The 22,804-nt window shown below is 36.8% G+C and overlaps 1 protein-coding gene and 1 non-coding gene across 5 annotated transcripts in view; both read left to right on the forward strand.

Annotated features, from left to right (window-relative positions):
* Window positions 1–1,629: 1,629 nt before the first annotated feature.
* ZFR (zinc finger RNA binding protein) overlaps window positions 1,630–22,804 on the forward strand; it is a 41,402-nt gene continuing 20,227 nt past the window's right edge. For 2 of the 4 annotated variants that reach the window (XR_015742399.1, XM_087927405.1), the window contains exons 1-12: window positions 1,630–1,887; window positions 2,031–2,115; window positions 9,825–10,107; window positions 11,789–11,927; window positions 13,681–13,899; window positions 15,257–15,504; window positions 17,457–17,648; window positions 17,787–18,081; window positions 19,217–19,410; window positions 21,179–21,298; window positions 21,936–22,081; window positions 22,294–22,456. Coding sequence is in view for 2 of the 4 variants with exons in the window: in XM_087927405.1 (XP_087783531.1) it covers window positions 1,851–1,887; window positions 2,031–2,115; window positions 9,825–10,107; window positions 11,789–11,927; window positions 13,681–13,899; window positions 15,257–15,504; window positions 17,457–17,648; window positions 17,787–18,081; window positions 19,217–19,410; window positions 21,179–21,298; window positions 21,936–22,081; window positions 22,294–22,456 (2,121 nt within the window). In the remaining 2 variants the exon portion in view is untranslated. The remainder of the gene's footprint in view (window positions 1,888–2,030; window positions 2,116–9,824; window positions 10,108–11,788; window positions 11,928–13,680; window positions 13,900–15,256; window positions 15,505–17,456; window positions 17,649–17,786; window positions 18,082–19,216; window positions 19,411–21,178; window positions 21,299–21,935; window positions 22,082–22,293; window positions 22,457–22,804) is intronic. The other 2 variants (XR_015742400.1, XM_026715515.2) reach the window with 1 other exon arrangement.
* LOC113449508 (small nucleolar RNA SNORA66) lies at window positions 8,668–8,808 on the forward strand. The gene has a single exon (XR_003375831.1). It is a non-coding gene; the product is annotated as a small nucleolar RNA SNORA66 (small nucleolar RNA).

The raw sequence follows: 22,804 nt of genomic DNA on the forward strand, positions 1-22,804 counted from the left end.
TAATGACCATGTGATTCATTTACCTACCAGGATGGTACACTTAATCATGGTTAAAAAGTTCATAAAATTGAAAATGAATCACTTAAGAACAGTCTCTCTTAGCAACGGATGCTCCTGTCCCAATTGTGGTTTTAAGTAGAGGACTACCTATATGGAACAGCCTTACCCAATTAGGCCCTTGCAACCCTGAATTGCCCCCCCTGTTGCTGGAAGGATGCTCATTGCAGATTAAGAACAATTGTTTTCAGAATCCAGTATAAATTAATAGACCCAAGTTCCTGACAGCTCTTCAACCTCAAAAACTGATTATCTGCACAAGGAATACTATATAGATTTCTATTGCACTTTATTCTCCTCCAACCTATTTAATATGGTTTGCAAGAATGTCATCCTTTATATAAGCAATCATTTAATACATTAACCCAGCCATTTTTAATAAACCATGTTTCAGGCAAGCTATGACTTAATACAATGTGTGAAACCAGTGTTAGCGTGATATATATCATGCATCCGCAAGACATCCACAAGTCTTAGTGGACAACCAAATATGAGCCAGCAGTGTGCAGCAGCAGCCAAAAAAGCTAATGCAATCCTAAGTTGCATTAACAGAGAGATACAATTGGGGTGAAGTGAGGTACTAATATCACTCTATAAAGCCTGAGTAAGACCACACACCTCGAATACTGCATCCAGTTTTGGTCACCACACTAAAAAAAGATGTTGAGACTCTAGAAAAAATACAGAGAAGAGCAACCAGGATGATTACAGGACTGGAGACTAAAACCTATGAAGAACAGGAACTGGCCATGGCTAGTCTATTGAAGAGAAGAACCAGGGGACACATGATAACAGTCTTCCAATATATGAGGGGCTGCTACAGAGAGGAAGGGGTCAAGCCATTTTCTAAAGCACCTGTAGGCCAGACGAGGAATAATGGATGGAAACTGAACATGATGGAAGGTGGAATACTCACCTCTAATGATCTAAGTGCTAGAGCCCACTGTAACTTCATAGCCAAAACGGCATTAAGAGTTGTTAACCTAATCCTACGTAGCTTTTTTTCTGGTAATATCACACTACTAACTAGAGCATACAAAACATTTGCTAGACCTATACTCGAATACAGCTCATCAGTCTGGAACCCACATTACGTACCTGATATTAGCACAATTGAGAAAGTCCAGAAATATTTCACAAGAAGAGTTCTCCACTCCTCTACTCGTTGTAGAATATGATTGCAGGAAATACGACTTCAGCAACAGAGTGGTCAATGTCTGGAATACTCTACCTAACTCTGTGGTTTCTTCCCCAAACCCCAAAAACTTTAACCTTAGACTGTCTACTATTGACCTCATCCCTTTCCTAAGAGGTCTCTAGGGGGCGTGCATAAGCGCACCAACGTGCCTACCATCCCTGTCCTATTGTTTTTTATTTTTCTTGTATGTACCCATTTCATGTATTCATAACTATACACTTATACTTATTATCTTGTAAACAATTGACAAATCAAATCAAATTAAAAAAAGGAGATTTAACCTGGAAATAAGGAGCAATTTTCTGACCGTGAGAACTACATTTCCCGAGTGGCTTCACGCACCCAACGCTACGACCTAGCGTAAGTAACCCGGCAGACGAACTACATTTCCCGCCGGCCTTTTCTCGCCCGTCCCAAGCGGCGCATGCGCTGCGGCGAGGCCTGGCTCTTTCACAACGCCGTTGGAACCGTGTCGGTGGATGGTGCGAACGGGTACCGGCGAGGCGACTTAGCGATCGCGCGCGACGGCCAAAGACCGTGACCGATAGACCGAGACAGTTTTCAACCCCGCCGCCATTTCGGTCAGCCCGGCTCCATGATTCCCATATGCCCGGTAGTCTCTTTTACCTATGGTGAGTAATGGCTTCGGGAAAGCCCCCCCCCCGGGGGGGGGGAGGCGAAAGCCGGGGTGGGGTGGGGGGCGCGTCTCTTCTGGAATTGTTTCTGACCGAGGCTTTTTTCTCTCCCGTCCTGCACGCCATGTCGTCGCTTGCAGTGCCCAGCCGGCTGGGGGAAGATGCCAAAATGGCCACCGGCAACTACTTCGGATTCACCCACACCGGGGCCGCTGCTCAATATAGGTGATAAAAGGCGCTTCGGTCTGTGGCGGGAGGCCTGGGAGGGGAAGGCGGCTGACCTCGCTCCCGCCTCGTGTGGGGCGGCTGTTGACGCCGGGCACGCGGAGGGCCGCGCGGAAGGCGCAGGCGCCCGAGAGGGGCAGGCGGCCTCCATCGCGCGCGGCCGCTCGTCCTCTCCGGCATGTTTCGGAGCCGGCCTGACCTCGACCCCTTCTCCCCCAACCCAAACTCAGGATTTGGGAACCGTTACCCGTCCCCGCAGTTATTCAGCCGTCTCTCACCGGGGCCCGCGAGCAGGGAATGCAGGACAGCCAAGGGATGCTGTGGGGAGACTTCGTCGCTCAATCGCACCCACGTCCCTGTAGCCCTTGAGCCGCTTAAATGGCGACGGGTTTCCGACCCGAAGTTCTCCCGAAGTGCGTTTCTTCTGTGCCTTAGATGGCTTTCCCGATTTATGTATGACCCTTCAATTCTAGCAAGTGAATGGCAAACAATCTTAATAAAAAACAAATGCCCACCACGAATGCAAAATTTGAAATGTAGAGTCCTTGGAGCTACCACCCTCAGGCCATCAAGCAGTAAAACAGTTGAGGGACTTACCAGGGAGAAACCATAACTGGGCGGGAAGCTACTTTAAATAAATGGAGCAGATCCCACTTGTAGTTCTGAAGATGTTATTTAGCTGGGTAATGAAAGGTCTCCGTGAAAACAACCATCCGAGAGCACTAAGGACTAAACACAATTCAATCCTGAGCTATGTATCTTTTTGTTCTTAACATGAACATCTACTGTATAAAATCACTTTCTCATACAGTTCCAGGAAGAATGCAATACAAAACCAAAGTTCTGTACTTTTGAAAGATAGTCCATCCATGCCTATGCTGAAATAACTTTCAGCAAGTTAACTGACTTCAGCCCCCCCTCCCCCCCAATGAAAATTTATAACGTTTTTGGAGACACTTTGGAAAAGCAGCTTTTCATTTGAAGTAGAGTGGGACTGGAATATCCCACATGGAATTTGCCTTCCATGTACATGAAATATATGTGCAGGATAGAAATGTTTATGTAAATACATCATTTATACACTTCAGCAAATATTCAGTTAAAGAAAACATGTTCTAATTGTATATTTGTAAATGTCTCCATACTTGAAGTCTTAAATCACAAAAGGGGGACATCTTACAATGGGCCTTGCTCCATCTTTATGAACACTAGGCAAGTTGATGAATGCAGCATTTATCAATTTCTGCTACTACTCATTTCTCCTTTTGATACTGGCATTGTAAAATGATGGTAACAAATATTTCGTTTCATTTATTCAAATTTATATAGCTGCCTGTCTCACTAAAGGTGACTGGGTGAGGCAAAGCAATCATATTGTACCTATATTTTCCTCTAGAACCTGTGGTGATTGCAGGATAATTTATTTTCCTGTTATATTTATAATAATGGCAATGTTTTACAATACAAATGGTATTTCCAAATTCACAGTGTTTCATGCTCAAAACATATGCGGCATGGTCAGAATACTAATGCTAATATCAGACCAGCCCATTTCAAGCTTCAGTCATTTTGAATTTGAACTATTTTGCATACATTCACAAAAACTCAAAGGTAGATTGGGATAAGAAGTAACAACTGGCTCATTTGATTTTTTCTGAAAGTTGTAGCTACATTTTGATGCCCATATCTAAAGACATGAATATTTTTATAACGATTAAGATTTCATACCTTGAACCTCTGATTTAAATCTCATCTAAACAGAGAAAGGTAAAATAGGGAAGCAAAGCAGAAAATACAAAATGAGAAAAAAAATCTTAATTCAGTGGCATTTAAAGAGCAAATAAACTAACCAAAATGTGTTAAAATAACACATTAATATGCATAAGCAAACATTTGGCATAATTATATAATTTCATAATATTTTAGAAAAAAGAATCTCTTCATTGAGATTATCTGAATTCTTATGGGCAATTTGTAAGGTGAAGTCTGAAACTGAATGACTTCTAGAGACCCAAGAAATTACTTGTAGTAAATTATATGTTAAAATCTGATATCCACAGTGAAAGAAAAGTTACAGTATCTAAATCTTGAACATGCAGTGGTGGTCAGTCTCTCTCCTGTGTTTAAGAAATAGGGCTTTTTATTAGAAAAAAATTCTGGACCATGTAGTTTTAGTCAGATGAAAGTATCATGATTTTAAGTTGTAGTTGGTAAATACAGTGATAGCATTAGTAATTTCACCTTAGTTCATTCCATTTTCATGTACATTTGAAAAAAAAATTAAATTTGAATTTGGGGTAAATTAAAAGAAATTGCCTTGTAAAATTTTTTTAACTGAATGCTTACAAATTTACTTTTGTTTTATGGATTTTAGAAGTATAACACTTCTAATATAAGGTATTAGAAGTGAAAGTTTTAAATAATATTTAATAGTTCACCCTGGGAATATTTACAGTAAACACATATTTTTTTATTTAGTTTTATATTTTTATTCCACGTGTTTTACTCCAGGCTGTATTAAAAGTGCATGTTTTAGCTAAAAATAATCTGAGAGTCTGAAAACAGCTTTTCTTCACATAGAGGATAGTTGATTATGTAATAAGATAATCCTTTACTAATTAATAAATATGAATCACTAGTAATTTCTTCTGGTTGCTTGCTCTAATTACCAACAATTAAAATAACTAGGAAATCATAATTTGGTTAAAATAAACAAAAAATGTTACATTTCTGTTAGTTTTATAACTGTTTTCTTGGTATATTACTCACTTAACAAATTGGGATTTATTCTTGGGTTATGATTCTTGGCTTGCGAAGTGACAAATTAGAAATTTCTCTTTGGAGGTAAAGCTATTTGATAATTACCACTTTCACTTAGCTGCTCCTAGTGGCAGTAGGAGCAAATTGCAACTATTGAGCATAATTATGGCATATTATTGAATTCAAACTGACCAAAACTAGATCCTGGATTTTTGTTTGTTTTCCTCTTTGCTTTGAAATTTTGCTTTTCATAGATTTTTGAAAGGCTTTGGAAGAGAAGACAAAAAAGTTCTGTGTTGAATAGAACAACAGAACAGAACAGAATAGAATAGAATAGTGATTGGACACACAAGGAATTTGTCTTGGTGCAAATATGCTCTCAGTATACATAAAAGAAAAGATACATTCATCAAGAATCATAAGGTACAACACTTAATAATAGTCATAGGGTACAATAAGCAATCAAATCATACTAGGAAACAGTCAATATAGATCGTAAGGATACAAGCGAGGAACATTAAGGAACATTCTGCACACGTCTTTGAATTCCGGCATTAAAATTAGGATGCTGCTTTTGTATTTCTGAAAAATAATATGGAAAACTTTCAGTATACTTCCTTTGATCTGGTTTCTCTCACAGAAAAGGAAGAAATTTCTTTAGAATTCTGTAGAAATTGGAGACTTACACCTTCGAGTATATGAATATTCTGTTCCGTGTATAAGAATCCAGTGGATATTTTTTTCAATCATATTAAAAACAGAATTTTCAGATTGGCAAAACTTCCCAATGCACGTGTCATTTATGAGTGTACAAACCCAAAATTCTTTTTCCAGTTCCATAATTATTAGAAAATGGCTATTAATAGATTCTCCTTGTCATGTAATGATATGCTGACAGCTTAATCAACTCATTACAGATAGTTCTTTACTCACCAGTCATTTAATGATCGTTCAAATTTATAATGTAATTCCAAAACATGTAACATAAAACATTGACCCTTCTCCCCATTGTGGTCATGTGATCATGATCTGGGTGTTTGGCAACCTCTTTGCACTTGCAACCAGTTGCCAAGCACCCCACAATCTTGTGATCACCATTTCAGTCTTTTCTGCTAGCTTCCTCAGAAAGCCAGTGGGGAAGCTGGCATAAAAGGTTGCAAGTAGCTGCTGCCTGCTGAAGAATTTCCCCTCCCCTCCATGCATGTATGGAAAGAAACCTGTGTGCTGGGCTGGAGAAACCAAACTTGCACCTTTGCAATTCTGCATTATTTGTCCTACCCAGTGGACGAGTTCTCTTCCACATACAGCAGGGAAGAGAATTCCTCGGAAAAGGTTGTAGAAACAGATCAGGCCCCATGGATCAGAGCCCTGTCTCTGCATCCCCTCAAAGGAGTTCTTTTCTGCACAAGGAGGTAAGTGGAACTCCTTCAAATGGCTGAAGAAATGAAGCTTAGATCCTGAAGATTTGAACTTCATTTTTGCAGCCTGCTGTAGAGGGGGGCAGAAAGAAATGCAGGCGGCTCTTGTTTCGTCGCTTAACAGCTGTAACTAGAATTGTGTCCACTTGAGTGAAGTTGTTATACAGGCATCTTGCTTAGCAACTGCATTGTCAAAGACAGATTCTGTTCCAATTGTCATAAGTCAAGGACAACCTGTAAATATTCTGAATTTTGTACTCAGTAGAAAATTATTGATTTTGATTGAGGGTTTTTTGTTTCTCAGATAGTTTCTAATTTGAATTCCTCAGAATCACTTAGAAACCCTAGATCACAGTTCTTCATGCAATTATACCAGAGTAAGAATTTCATTCAGTAGCTCACAGTAAAGCCTTCTTGAGGTAATATAAAATGGCTGCTGGAGGGAAAGAGTTTGAAAGTTTGGCAGAACCCTTTCTGGGAAGAAAAATGTTTAAGAGCCTAGTTACTCCCACACAGAACATTTTGCATTATCTAACAATTCGTTCTTTTGTTTTGTCTTATGCTGAAGGAAAAAGGGAAGATTCAAGGTCCTGTGATCCCACAATTGGCTTGTTTGTTTGCTTTTACATTCTTGCAGCATGGTGATACAGTGCATTAGCCATTGAAACACCAAGCTCTCATTCCATCTCTGCTCCCCGTAGGTGGATGGGAAAGATAATTAAGCAGATTTTCAAAGACTAGGAAATATGTTTTTAAAAAATTGCCTGTTTGGTAGATAGATTTATTGTTGCTTTAAATTTGTTACTGCTCTTGTTACTACATTATATATAGTACTTTATTTTTCATATAAGAACTCAAAATGCAAAATGTATTAGGACTGAAATAATGCAGGAAGTTATTTTAATTATTGCTGTATTCTTCCTGAATTGTGTGTAAGTAACGAATTGTTAGGAATTGTATTTCTACAGGTAGCTGAGAATGAAAAAAACATACTTTGTTTCTACTATTTGTGGTTTTTCTGAGTAGAATCACATTTCTTGCAAACAGTATCAATTTTCTCCTGGATTATGGTGATTTAAGAGTAGTTTGGTAATTTTTTTATAGGTTAGTTTACAAGACTATGTTTAAATACAGATAGTGTTTGCTAATTGGGACCAGAAGATGTAACTGAATGTGAGAATGTAAGGGGTGGGGGACGTAGATGCTGAGGAGAGTACTGATCAGATAAAAGGGAGAAGAGTCTGCAATTGAATAATTGGTAGAGAAAGAAACTTAGGATGTACCTTAACTAAATAGGTAAAAAGAAATGGCAGCAGATTTGTACTTTCAAATCTTACAAGATTCTGTTAATGTAGCCTTTTTGCAGGGCTGTCAAACTCTTGGCCCAGAGGCCAGATGCGTCTTGTGCTGGTCACGTCCATGTCTGGTTTAGCAAAGGGGGAAAGTCCCAATATATCACATGATGCCATTGTGATGATGTGAGTTTGACACCCCTGCCTTATGGTAAAGTAGACTTAGCTTATTTTGTCATGTTTCCCACCTGGTCTACTTGGGAGACTGACAGAAACTCCATCGTTAGGGGACACATCATAATTTTAAAAACCACATGACAATGCTGCTTAGCAGTAGCAGTTTTGGCACTCCTCCTTACTGTTGTTAAGCAAGGACCTTGCATGACCGCAACCTGGGGCTTCCTGCTGGATTCTCCATTGATTTCGCTTGTTGGAAACCAATAAGGAAGGTCACAAAGTATAAATTAATAAACATGTTTGCCTTTTTAGGAATAAACATTTTATTTCTTACAATTGTATTCCATGAGACGGTATACATATTTCTAACTGCTAATAGTAATGTAAGGCATATTCTGTGTAGCAGTCTGCAAATAATTTGGCCCCATGCTATGCCTTAAAGTAACTACCAGTAACTAGAATTGAACCTAGAGACATATTTGTAGCCACCATAGGACACAGAACTTTCAGGAACACTTGTGAATCTGTTAATCAAACGCTGTAGTTACCTTGCATATCTTAACTTAAAAGACAGAAAATATGTGTGTGTGTGTGTATGTGTGTGTGTGTGTGTGTGTGTATACAGACACACACACACACATACGCACACAGTTTGTAGGCTACCCAACAGCTCTCATACTTTAATACCAGGGGACAGAAGCAGGGTTGTTTAGAATGGATAGTCTAATAAATTTAATAAAATGAATCATTAAATAAAAACATTACTTACACATACATAGCCCATGGCCAATATATCCCTTGGTAGAAAATCAGGAAGATAAAGTGTAAGTGAAATGGCGAAGTCTAAATAGTAGCATAGTGGTAATAAAGACTTAAGAGTTTTAAGGATTTCAAAGTGAAAGATCTTGCAAATTCGATCACTGGCTCTGCATGATGTTGCAGAAGCAAGGGGAACAGATTTGCTAAAACAAAAATGGTAACAGAACCATGCCTGCCTTAGAGAAAAAAAACGTTACTAAGGCTACTCATTCTGTGCTATAACAAAACTTATTTTTATTAAATAAAACACTGCAAATATTCTCTTACTGAATTTATTTGGGTATTATACATCATGTTATGCTTAAATACTGTAAAAGTAATATAAAGATAGTCTGTGAATCTGTATTAGGAGATTCATCATAATGACTTACTATATTTTGATATGTGGTCAGGATCTTTGTACACATTTTTATTACTTTTTTATAATGTGATGTAGATTGAGATTAAAAGGTTAAATGAATTTATATTGTATAGTTGCAAATCTGCTAGTCGGAGTTGCAAAGTTTGTTGAGGGAAATAAATATTTTATTCTTGGAACTGAATAGTTAATTCTTAGTTGTATTATTAAATCCAAAACTACCAAGTTCTTTACAAAAATTAAGAGCAGATTCCTATATGCAGGATTATTTATTGTTCATTAATTATTAAATGTAGAAGGCTGTATGATTCTCAAATCGCCTGATGGTTCACAGTTAAAATGAATTAATTGCAACACTATGAATTTCATGCTTATCTGAAACATTTCAGCAGTATGATTCTGTGAGGTTTGTCCATTGTATCTCATTCAGTCCTTTTGGAAAGCTGAATTTTTCAATCTAAAAAAAAGAAAGTATGAATTTGATGTTAACGTACAGGTGTATAATATGAATTTATTATATGTGATTGCTTTTGAGAAGCTATAAAATTAGGCCTTATTAAATACTTCTAATAAAATGTAATTTATGTGAGTTCCACCTGATAAATTGAACCTTTAGAATTTCTGCCTCTCAAATTCAGTTCTCTGAAGCTAATTTTAAAAGATAACTAGGAATCAGTTGCTTTTGTAGATAGACTTGCACTAATAGATGCTCGTGATATCACTTAATATGTACTTTGTTAGGTACAGTAGATCCATAATACTGAATTTTTAATTTAGTTTATCTGTTCTCAGATTTACTTAGACTTTAACAATTTAAGAGCATATTTGCTGGGTATTAGGTTTCATTACTACATAATGATATTTCTTGGCCTCTTCCTATTACAGCCAACAGCCGGCTTCAGGTGTAGCTTATTCCCATCCAACTACAGTTGCAAGCTACACTGTTCATCAGGCTCCTGTAGCTGCCCACACAGTTACTGCAGCCTATGCTCCAGCAGCAGCAACAGTTGCAGTAGCCAGGCCTGCTCCAGTGGCTGTTGCAGCTGCTGCAACAGCTGCAGCCTATGGAGGATACCCTACAGCTCATACAGCAACAGATTATGGTTACACACAGAGACAGCAGGAAGCTCCACCACCACCTCCACCAGTCACCACACAGAATTACCAGGTAAATATATATGGATAAAGTATCATTCACTAATGATGCAGTTCAGTTTTTTGTTTAACCATGATTTATTGAATAACCAAGAATTTACTTGTGTTGGTTTTTATGCTGGTACCTGTTCGGGGCAGTATTTGGCTTCAGATTTAGTGGCCTAGACAACAGATTTCCTGATGTTTTACCAGCAACTGTGGCTGCAATCTTTACAAGTAAGATGGTCTATTATACGAACCATGGGCTACTGAAGTAGGAACTGATTGGACGCCTATCTTTATAGCCAGGTGTCCTGACTTCTGATTGATCTTTAACCAAGATGATTTATGATGAGGACTGGTGTCTCCTATAGAAATGTCAGGAAATCTGTTCTCTAGTCTACAGTCACTAAACTCTGAAGTCCAACACCAAGAATTGTATTTATAATATATATTAAACTATAGTGCTGTATTTTATAATTTCAGTGGGTAAATTCATAAAATGTACAAAGCCCAAACAAAATATATCATGGCTTAGTGCAATATATACATCAAAACAGTTTTTCCTTATTAAAAATGGGCAATTGGATAAGTATGGAATAAAATGAAAAGCTCTGTTTTTTTTTCTTTGAATGTATAACGTTAAAGAACTTCTCAAAATTAAACCATGGAAAATTTAATACAAGGAACAAATTACACATTGCTGAATCCAATATAATTTGAGTCAGTTCTCAGCCTCATATCTTTTTTAAATACGTAATATAGATTTACCTGGGAATTTGCATATCGTACATTTCTAAATAAGTAACTAGAAAACATAAACCTCAGAATATCTTTTTTGAGCATATAAACTTTATAGCAGAGAAAAGCTGTATTATATATCGATACAAATTTTGTATGTCGCTTATTCTCACTATTGCTAAGATTTTTAAACATTTTGTGTAGATTTGTCCTAGTATTCCCCTTATTTTTGTTCAATATTTATTAAAGTTCTAGCTGTTGCAACTTCATGTATTAAGAAAAAATATAATTTGCGGGAAATGACTTTTTACAGAGTACACATAATTCTCGAAAGTTTGATTATGTCCTTCAAAACTTTAACCAATTATTTCAATTTGTAGCTTAAAATATTGAAAGATTGGTATTAAGCAGTCTTAATGGGAATTAATGTTGAAGTGAAGTATATCATTACCAGATCTTGAACTCAGTCTTATATTTACCTTGTCTAATATTTTCAGGAAATGTGTGCTTTCTCAAAAGTTCTGAACCTTTACTGCATAATCAGCATTGATTATGCAGTAAACATTGATTAAAATAATAAAAATGATTCAGTAGTAATCCATGACTTAAATCCTAGGATAATTAATGTAATTTAAATTTTATACAAGGACATCTTATCCTTCTCTCTGGATAATCCTTAAATTATTTAAAAAGCAATGGTTTACTTGTGTTTTTAAAAGCATAAAATTGGGTTGGAAAATAGTTGAAAGAAGAAAAGGAACCAAATTTAGTCTTGGATTCGAGTTCATTCCAAAAGGGAAAACCTCCTGTTTTAGGAAGTTTTAGGAGAGTTTCACAAACCTTAGAAGTATGTTTTTAGGAAGCACATGAGCCTGCAAAGATTCCCTCATGTAAATTCCATTATGGCAGTTAATTTTCCTTACAACTGAAATCCCCATACAGGGTCTTCATTTTTTCCCTATATATTTCTTCAGGACTCCTATTCTTATGTTAGATCTACTGCTCCAGCTGTAGCTTATGACAGCAAGCAATATTATCAGCAGCCAACTGCGACTGCAGTGGCAGCTGCTGCCCAACCACAGCCTTCTGTGGCTGAATCGTATTATCAAACAGGTGAGTTTCAAATCCTTTTGTTTTTATCTTATAAATTTAAAAAGTCTAAACATTCTAAAAACCAAATAATAGTTTATTGCAGGGATTTGGGACCGTGTCTAATTCCTTCCTTAACCTCTTTGGGCGTAAGTCTGGGATTAGGACACCTGTGAAGCCTTTGTCATTTTTAAAAATATTACATTGTTGGCTTTTCTGGATATTTATGTTTGGTTTTGTTATGTTTAGCTATATTTTAATTATATATTTGATATTTTGTAAGCGCTTAGAGTTTTGGGGAATTGGGTAGCCTTTACAAATGTGACAAATAGCAATGGCACAGACTTCACAGTGCTTTACAGCCTTCCCTAAGCGGTTTACAGAGTCAGCATATTGTCCCCAACAATCTGGGTCGTTGTTTTACCAACCTTGGAAGGCTGAGCCAGTCTTGAACTGCTGAGAATCAAACTGCTTGGCAGTCAACAGAATTAGCCTGCAATACTTTATTCTAACCACTGCGCCATCATGTCTATAATAATAGAAGTTTTAGTGGTTCAGTTATTCATTTATTTCATCACCTTGTATAGCCATATAACTCATGATGACTCTGAGCCATTTACAAACAAAAACAATCATTAAAAGTACATGTCAAAGGAGCAATACAAATTAGCAGGATGCTAATCGGTATGCTATCCTCCTTCTTTAGAAATGAGCTTACTTAACTTTCTCCTAGTGCCCAAGTGAGCAGCCAGATTTTAAGAATCGTACAAAAGGCCAGTAGGGTCAGCATCATCTAAATCTCAGGGGTAAGCTCTTCCACTGGGTGGGAACTGTGAAGGACACTTCCTGGGTCCCATCAGATGACATTGCTTGGTAGAAGTGACCAAGAGGATATCAGCACTGTTGTATCTGGTCATTTCACTTTCCCTAGTGCTGAAAGATGTATTGTTGCTGAAATGGCAACAGTCACATTAGAGTTACGTTAGCATTTTAAAAAATCTAAAAATTCTCAGAACCAAAGTAATAATTTATGCCTTCCTCGAGAGAAAGAGCAGTTCGAATGCACAGTCCTAGACCACTTTTTACTACTTTAAAATTTCCATAAATTAAGTTTGTAACTTCCTTAAGCAGAGTGCATATCCAGGAAAGTGGTAAGTATTCAGATGCTCATGTTTTCAGGAGGAATAGTTAGGAGTCTCTTAATTGACACTTGAGTGAATTTAAGATATATTATGACCAAAGTAGTTCATTCAGTGTTTTTTAGCAGATCAGTTCATTAATGTAGTGCTGTGCTGATAATTTTCAGAGGATTCAAGTTTATTAATAAAACTAATATGTCATCCTAACCTTAAGTCAGTATAATCAAATTATATGCTTTGCTAAACAAAAAATGTTATTGCAAATAGGTTGATTATTAAGTAAGATATATTAAAAAGTACTAGTTACAAACTTTATATTGTTTCTTGGATATTTTGGGATCTGATTGACAAGTACAGTACAATAAAATCTTCAGCCATGCAAACTTAAACCACAGGACATCAGCCTTTTCTGCAGTTGGGCCTGTGCTACTTTGTAGCAGGGAATTTCTTTTTCTGAAAGGTGTGCTCTTAAATTAAAATGTTATAAAATATATATTAATGGAACTTAAAGATAGGGTAGGATTTGTACTCTTATTGTTATATTAATAAAATAAGATAAAAAAGGAAATTGCTTTTTAACATTACAGCTTGGATGATTCTTAATTTTAATGTGTAATTTTTTTCCTGCTCTTACCTAGCTCCAAAGGCTGGTTACAGCCAAGGAGCTACTCAGTACACTCAAGCCCAGCAAACTCGACAGGTAACAGCCATAAAACCAGCCACTCCGAGTCCAGCTACTACTACGTTCTCTATATATCCAGTATCTTCCACTGTGCAACCTGTCGCTGCTGCAGCGACTGTGGTTCCCTCATATACCCAAAGTGCCACGTATAGTACAACAGCAGTTACATATTCCGGTGAGTAACGCTTAAACAGGACAGAAATGATTTGTCAGGTGTATATAATAGAGACGTCAGAGCTATAAAAAATATAGCATTGACATACAATAGAACCTCTGGTCACAACCATAATTCATTTCATAACTTTGGTCGTGACCTGAACTTGATTTTGGAAATTTGGCACTTACAAAAAAAAAAATGGTGCAGAAGGGGAAATTGCCTGTGGGGAAAAAAATGTGCATTTTTTGGTTGGAACCCAATTTGGTCATGGTCATAGTGTTTGTGTCCAGAGGTTCTACTATTTCTGACTTTTGTAGAAAACCTAGATTTTACATTCAAATTAACATTGGAATATTTATATTAAGCAGCTTAATCCTGTGCATATTTATTAAAAAGTGAGTTGGATTGTGGCAGGGCTACTTTTGAGATAATTATGGGATGGCAGCTTTTAGATTAGTTTTGGCCCTGATATGACTTGGTAAAAACAAGCCAATTTCAAATTGCCTTACCAAATATGGCATGTCTGTCTGTTAAAAGTTATACTGGTACACATAATGATGTGAAAATTCCTGAATGAAACAGTGCTGGAAACAGGATAATAGGAGGTCAATATATGGATGGAACAGACAAATTGTAATCTTCAATCCTTCAGAATTACCCCTTCCCATCCTATCTCAAGAGTATCAGTAAATTGTCTAGTTGTATAGAGTTCAACTCAGTTTTCTCAGAAATGTCTGCAGAATTCCAAGAAATAAAGTCTATATTTGGAAGATGTTCAAATTGAGAGCAGCAACTGATGTTATGGATGCTATTATGTTGTAGATGTTATTGATTTTGTATTATAGTGCAAGTCACTCCTCTCTGCCCTGTTGTAAAGTAGCTTGCCTATATGCAGTAGATTGAAAGGAAGTTTAATTTTGTATAACTACAAATGTATAGCTACGTATAGCTTCACTGTAGCAATGCCTTTTCTCTGAAATGCGGTTCCCCCAGAAACCTGGATTGTCCCCACCCTGCTGTTGAAGAGCCTTGAAGATGTCTTTAGCAAGGGAGAATAATTCATTCAGGTCTTTGGCAAGGGAGAATAAAGACACTTTGTCTTTCCTGACCAGCCTGTCATTCTCACCATATTTTTTATATCAGTTATTCCCCTTGTCTTAGTTGTTATGAGTGACCCAAGGTCATTGAGAGTCAGGTGGCTTACAAATTTGATAAATAAATTACCGATTTTTTTGTACTATATTCATGTTGAAACACTCTTTTAAAGACGAAAGCTATCTTAACAAATGCTATATTAATTCTGAAACCCTCCTTAAAAGATGAATTGTGGGTTGTATCCCTCATAAATGTGACCTGAATTTTCTGTTGTTTAAAGGTACATCTTACTCGGGTTATGAAGCTGCAGTGTATTCAGCTGCATCATCTTACTATCAACAGCAGCAGCAGCAGCAAAAACAAGTAGCGGCGGCAGCAGCGGCTGCCGCTGCAACAGCTGCCTGGACAGGGACCACCTTTACTAAAAAGGCACCATTCCAAAATAAACAACTGAAACCAAAACAGCCTCCTAAACCACCACAGATCCACTATTGTGATGTTTGTAAGATCAGCTGTGCTGGACCACAGGTATCAATAACTTTTTTTTCACTGAACTTTAAATGAAACTATATATTGGAAGTATTCAAGGAGGTTAAAGAAGTTAGAGTCTTCAGGGTTCTTTCAGTTGCAATAAATTTCAATTTTTCTCTTTAGTACAAATAGTAATTGTATTCAAGGTGTTTCTCACATAATCTGAACAACTTCATCAAGCTTGCTTCATCTACACCATGAGACTTGTTGTTATACAGAACAAAATGCACACTATTCTGGAATGCTTTTGTTTAAGCAGAATCTGCTATTAAAACTTAGATTAACCTCTGATTTCATTGCATGACAAAGTACTGCAGGTTTATAGTTTTGATTGGTTTCCAGACTCCTTTAACCACTGTATCTTGTTCAAAGCAGCTTCTCTAGTTTATATTTCAGAACTAAAGGAAGCAAGAGAAGATAAATAAACTGGCCAAAGTTGTGTTCTTTATAGCAGATGTCAGATGTATCTAATTTCTTGCTAGAACAGTGTCCTTGGATATTGCAACTAGGACTTAACTTGTATAAATCCCCAAAACATGCACTCAGCTTGTAATCACAGGCTTGTTTAAACAGAAGAATCTGCTTAAAGAGGCATTGAAGCACATTTAATTGAAACTGAAATTAAAGGAAAGGGCTTATCGGTAATGCATAGGAAACTTGAGCATAAATGGTCATACATATCTTGGATCAAGCTTTCCATTTTCCTTTTTTGCCGCTAGAGACCAAGAATGCAAACTTCCATATACAGCATGTGCTCCAAATTATCTACATGCCATATTAAGATTTATATTAAGATTAAGATTAAGATTTCTATCAATTGTCTTTATAATTCCCCAGAACAACAAAAAATGTTATGATACACACCAGGGTTTTATGGAAATCTTATACTCCATTGTAGAATGCCATCAAAGATAGCACTTAACTTTTGGCCCATTTCACATCTCATTGGATGCATATTTATGCTTGGTTGATCTATCTCTACTGATAAGCTTTCCCTTCCCAGAAAAGGAGAGCCACCTGAACCTGCCTTCAGACTTTACAATATCTTGTGTTCCTAATCAACAGATAGAAAAATAATTTCATATCATTTGGCAAAGGTGTAACTTTGGACAGAGATTTTCTTTCCATAAACCTGAAGTCAGTCTATATTCAGTGATACTAATTGAATGGGTGCTTTCTAGTGGCACTATTCTCGTATATCTCACTGCCAGGCGCCCTCTTCCACAATAAGAAACAGAAAGACTGGAATTTGCATGACAGTGCTTTTTCTATAATAGACAAGTATCCAAGCCCATCCAAGTATTCATGCAAAGTAGGTGCAGGAGTCTTTCAAACTTCTCATAAGTTGCATCTCGATGTAAATTCCATTCAATCATGTCTGATGTTCAGACAAACTCCTGCACGGTTTTGGGGGCAAGGTTTTTCAGCAGTAGTTTGTCCTTTGCTCCTTCCTAGAGCTGGGAGAAAATTAGTGGCCCAAGGTCACCCAGCTGGCTTTGTACTTAAGATGGAACTAGAACTCACGGTTCCCCAGTTTCTAGCCTACTGCCTTTGCTACATCAAACTGTCTTTTGTGTCTATGTATAAAACTGTACAAAACTATGAGTAATCTGTTTTACTACAGATATATAGGCTATTAAGAATCAAATTTTATCATTCTGGTGAAGGTTAGGATAGGCACATTCTCACGGTAACGATTGCTAATGTTGCCAGCTTAAGTGATCAGGTGGTTACCTGCTATAAGATGTAAATCCAAACTTTTCTAATGAAATTACATGAACAACAATTCTTTTTAGAACATTTCAGCAAGTTTGGAGATTAAAAATCATGACATAATAATACTAATTTTGTACCTTTTCAAAAGCAAACCTACGAATTGCCTCATCTTGTTTACATAAAACTTGGAATAATATAACAAATGTACTAATCTCTTTTGTTTTATATTTTAGACTTATAAAGAACATTTGGAGGGTCAGAAGCATAAAAAAAAAGAAGCAGCATTGAAAGTATCTCAGAACACCACTAGTAACAGTGCTTCTTCTCGTGGGACTCAAAACCAGTTGCGTTGTGAGCTCTGTGATGTGTCCTGCACAGGAGCTGATGCTTATGCTGCTCATATTCGTGGAGCTAAACACCAAAAAGTAGGCCTTTTCCCTTCTTAATTCTTTTTTGATAGACTTTTTAAGTCAACTTTACATATTTAGCAATATAAATCTATAAGCCGTGCATGTTTATCATTTCTGTTAAATAATCTATTAATTATTTATTACTGGTTTTAGGTGGTTAAGCTGCATACTAAACTTGGCAAACCCATTCCTTCAACTGAACCAAATGTTGTCACCCAGGCTACATCAGCAACATCATCTTCTAAGCCAGCAGCTGTATCTTCAAATATCGCAACTAGCAGCAACACTGTGAATTCTTCCGTTACATCTTTGGCAGTGAAAATTCTTACTCCTTCTGCCAATGTGCTACTTAGTACAACATCAAACAACAAAACTACAATAGTTCCAACTAACATTGCTGTAAAAAAGATATCTACACCCAAAATTAACTTTGTTGGCAAGTATAGAGGTCTTTATTGTTAAATTTATAAAAATATTAACACTATACATTCATTTATATGTATCTATAAAATTGCAGTACATTTTATATGAGAACCATTTTGGTTTTAGGGGAGTTAAGGTAGCAGGCTAGAAAATGGGAGATCATGAGTTCTAATGCTGCCTTGGGCATAAACCAGCTTGGTGACCTTGGGCCTGTCACTTTCTCTCAGTCTTAGGAACGAGGCAATGATAATCCACTTCTGAAAAATCATGAAGAGACTTATCTGGGCAGTCTCTGAGAATTGGACATGATTGAATAGGCAGACAGATCGTTTATGTTTTTAACTGCTAGTGGTTGAATTTTTGAATGAAGTTCTTTAATTGGACAGATATTTTCCATTCATATCTTTTCCAGAAATCTTGATAATTTTCAATATTGCTAAATAAGTGTTGAAATGTTAATTAAATGCCAGATTTAATAGCCTTAGAAGTTGACCTTTCTAAAGCTTCTTAATATGTCTTAGTTATGTAAGAGTCTCAACTTTAATTTTACTTTTTAAATTCTATAGTCTTGTTAAGTTTAGAATGTGTAATTATCAATGGATCTTAACGATCACGTGGTCCTCTTCATAACTGCTCTCCTTGAGGGTTGATCCAGCCTCTACATCTCTGCAGTGAGCTCTCCAAGGTCCTGATAGAACCCAGTAGAACTGTTCAAGGTTTAATTATTCATCTACATCCCTTATTTATAAATTTTCCCAAAATTGCACAGCCAATGTGGCTGTTGCCGAGAACTTTATAAAGCTATACATTTGGAGGGCACCAAAGTTCCAAAAGGCTGTTCAATCCAGAGAACTGTTGAAATCCTCAGCCAAGAAAGGAGATTCCAGAGTAATGGACTTCATGTGTGTCATTTGGGCAGCACTTGACATAGATATAAATGATGTTTGAACAACTCTCTTATTTATTTTATTGTATTTTTTAAATATATGAAGTTTTAGTCTCCAAATAATTTGCAATAAATGTATAAAAGCACAAAACTAGTTAAGAATGAACAATCAGAGTGCAAGTTTCTATGTTGTAGGGCAACCCAAGCAAACAAGCACTATAGGAAGGATTATTGCAGGTGATGGTCATTTTCCTTTTATTCTAATTTATATTAGGTGGCAATAAACTACAGACAACAGGAAGCAAAGCGGATGAAATGAAAGCTGTAGAAAATATCAAGACTACCCCTATTGCCACAGTGCAAATGCAGGAAGCTAAACCAGATTCCACTGCTGAACCTGTAACTTCTACATCTCTTGCTGCTTTGCAAAGCGAGGTCCAACCTGTTGGTCATGACTATGTAGAAGAGGTAATATTGTGAAAACTATATTGATTAAATCCAGATATACCACATAGCAAAGCTAAACAAAGGTTTATTAGCTAACATAAATGTGTTAAAATTTGCAGAATTGAAATTACAGAATCATAATATTTAAAGCTGAGCTATTATTGACTGTTACTTAAATTTCACCTATTTATTTGGATCTAGTTTCATAAAAATAAGTTGTGATGCATTTGAGAAAAGAATTCTTAGCAATTTAAGATTAACATAGGGAGCATTCTTCAAAACTGAATAATCAGAATTCATATGCATGGCAACATGCATTGATATACCGTGTTTCCACAAAACATGACCCACCCTGAAAAGAAGCCCTATCATGTTTTTAAACACATGCACTAAAATTAAGCCCTACCCCCCCCAAAAAATTAGCCCTAATTAAGACCACGCCCACCCCGAGATGCAGGGGGTAGGGTGAGGCACACAGGTAAAATTAAGCTAGGATGGGGGGGGTTTAACTGCCCTACTTACCAGGCCTCGCACACCCCGACACCTGCCTCACCTTAGGCCCACTTCTGCGACCACCTGCGCGTGTCGCCCCTGGCCTCTGTTTCACCATGAGAGGCTTCCAGAAAGCCCTCTGCAAACAAGAAACAAGGTCCGGATTGATGCACATGTTGCCCCTGGCCTCTGTTTCACTGTCAAAGGCTTCCGGAAAGTGCTCGGCAGCTGATACCAGAGCTTCCGATCGATCCGGAGCTCTTTTATCAGCTACAGATGCCTTCTGAAAAGCCTCTGAAGGTGAAATGGAAGCCAGGGGCACTGAACGCGTCAATCCGGAGTCCATTTTTCAGCTGCAGAGGGCTTTCCGAAGGCTTTGACAGCGAAACAGAGGCTGGGAGCAATACATGAGAGTGGCCTCAGAAGTGTGCCAGGAGTGGGCTCCTACTGGGTGCGGCTGTCGGTGCCACCACTGCAAAGTGAGTCAGTAATAGACAAAAAGCCCTAGCCGTTTTTTCAGGAGTCAAAAGAAAATAAGATTGGGTCTTCTTTTGGGGGAAACACGGTATATACTGAAATATGGTAGAGTTTTTGACTTTTAAAATTGAAAAATGGTGCAATGTTAGACAGTCTAGTAATAGATTCTTGTTCTTAAATTGTACAGTACAGATACAGTAATATTTTCGTATCGTTCACATTTGTGGTAATAGTTGCATTTTACATTAATGTGTCAGAAATATTACTCTGCTGCATTTGTATCTGTTTAGTGTAATTGAATATTAACATTAAGACAGGAAAAAGAAACTAGTTTGCCATTTAGGTTTCTTAAATAACTGTGCCATCATTCAAAGTTGTATTGATAGAAATGGGTTAACATAAGTTATAGTGTCTCTGTTGTTAGGAACAAAAAAAAAAACCAACTGAATTGTGTTATTTCTATATTACTTGAAAGGATGATTCTGGATAATTTACATTGAATTCTGCCTTAAAAAGCAACAAAATCTATAACAGAGGAATCAAATTCCCTTACCTGGAAAGTGCTACTGGGCCTATATCATTCAGCAGACTGAAGATTGATGTATATTATTAAACAGACTGATAAAAAAGTAGAAATGCTTTTGGTATTTTGCAGAGGAAGACAGTTTTGTGTTGATAGATTTCTCCCTTCTGGGCTAGTAGGGGGTCCTTGAACTCTATTGTTACCTTGAAAATGTTTGATACAGGCTTGTTATCTCATGATAAGTTGCTGTAGCTGATAACTGCAGCTGATAACTACATTTTCTTTTTTTTTGCAAAGGTTCGGAATGATGAAGGAAAAGTGATTCGTTTCCATTGCAAACTTTGTGAATGTAGCTTTAATGATCCTAATGCTAAAGAGATGCATTTAAAAGGAAGGCGGCATCGGTTACAATATAAGGTGAAAGTCTACTATGGAGATTATAAATAAATATAGGAATTGTAGAAGCCTTACCTAATAGAGATTGATTTGTATTATGTTTTCAGAACACATGCACATTAATTGGAAACATGTTTTGCTGTATATTGTAAGACTTCATACAAGTAGACTTTAGAACCAGCAACTTGAAAGAGCATCCTTTGTTTCAAATACTTGCTACCATTACAAACTGATGCATATTCAGTTTTTATTTACTCTTTAACAATACAAGATTATTACAGTGAGATATCAATAGTTCTGAAAGACAGGAGGGTGGGCAACATCTAAGAAGAAATTATTTAATCATGAAATGTAATTCATTCAAAAATCTAAGCATTTTTATTGCTAATTTCTTAGAAATGTTTTTATTTCTAATATAGAAGCTTTCTAGGGCATATTCAGAACAAAACAAACTTCATACAAGCTTAAAACAAAATAGCTCCTTTAGAATATTTTGACTAGGATTATTTTAATGAAATACATACAACTATTTTTTTTTTACTCTAAAGCCACAAAAGTAGGTAGGATGGTATATCATATTGAATCGTATCTATCTCTCTATGCACAAAAACAAAGTAGTCTTAGATAAATGTATTCAAAATCTTCACATTTAAAACAGAAAAAAGTAAATCCAGACTTACAAGTAGAAGTGAAACCTAGCATTCGGGCAAGAAAGATACAAGAAGAAAAGATGAGAAAACAAATGCAAAAAGAAGAATATTGGAGAAGGCGTGAAGAAGAAGAACGATGGAGAATGGAAATGAGGTAATATCCCAGCTAGATTTTCAAGATTTATACTCATTTGAACATGTATAATTTTTTTGTGTGAAGGAATCCTTCATGGATCATATTGAACTGATAAGAATCTCTTCAAAAAGAAAGAATCCTTCATAGTTAGGTGTACACACACACACACACACACAGAGAGAGAGAGTCATATACAGTTGATACATTGCGATTTGGTTTGTATACTTCAGACGCTATGAGGAAGACATGTACTGGAGGAGGATGGAAGATGAGCAGCATCACTGGGATGATCGTCGTAGAATACCTGATGGAGGATATCCCCATGGTCCTCCAGGCCCTCTTGGATTACTTGGTGTTAGACCAGGAATGCCACCACAGCCACAGGGACCAACTGTGAGTATTTATTTACTTAAAACTCAACATGTTTGATACCAGCTCTTTGTATAACTGTTCTGCATTTGTTTTAAATTGTTTCTTATTGGAGGATCTTTGAACAAATGTTACATAAATGCTTACTTTAGCAAAGAAGCATTACTATGTAATAGTGCCAAACTTTTGTAACACTTCAGCTGTATTTTGTTCTGGCTCATGAGAACAGGTCAAGGTAGTTTAGTAGCTTGCTGCAACCACTTAAATTGCTTGTATATACAACTATCAGAATGCTATTATACAATCCACTTTTCCTCAGAGTGTACAGAGAGACAGATATTGCATTTTGCCACTGTTGAGTTCCAGGACCTC

Source organism: Pseudonaja textilis, chromosome 2, assembly GCF_049901715.1.
Source record: "Pseudonaja textilis isolate UNSWEBS1 chromosome 2, rPseTex1.2, whole genome shotgun sequence".
NCBI classification, from domain to species: domain Eukaryota; kingdom Metazoa; phylum Chordata; class Lepidosauria; order Squamata; family Elapidae; genus Pseudonaja; species Pseudonaja textilis.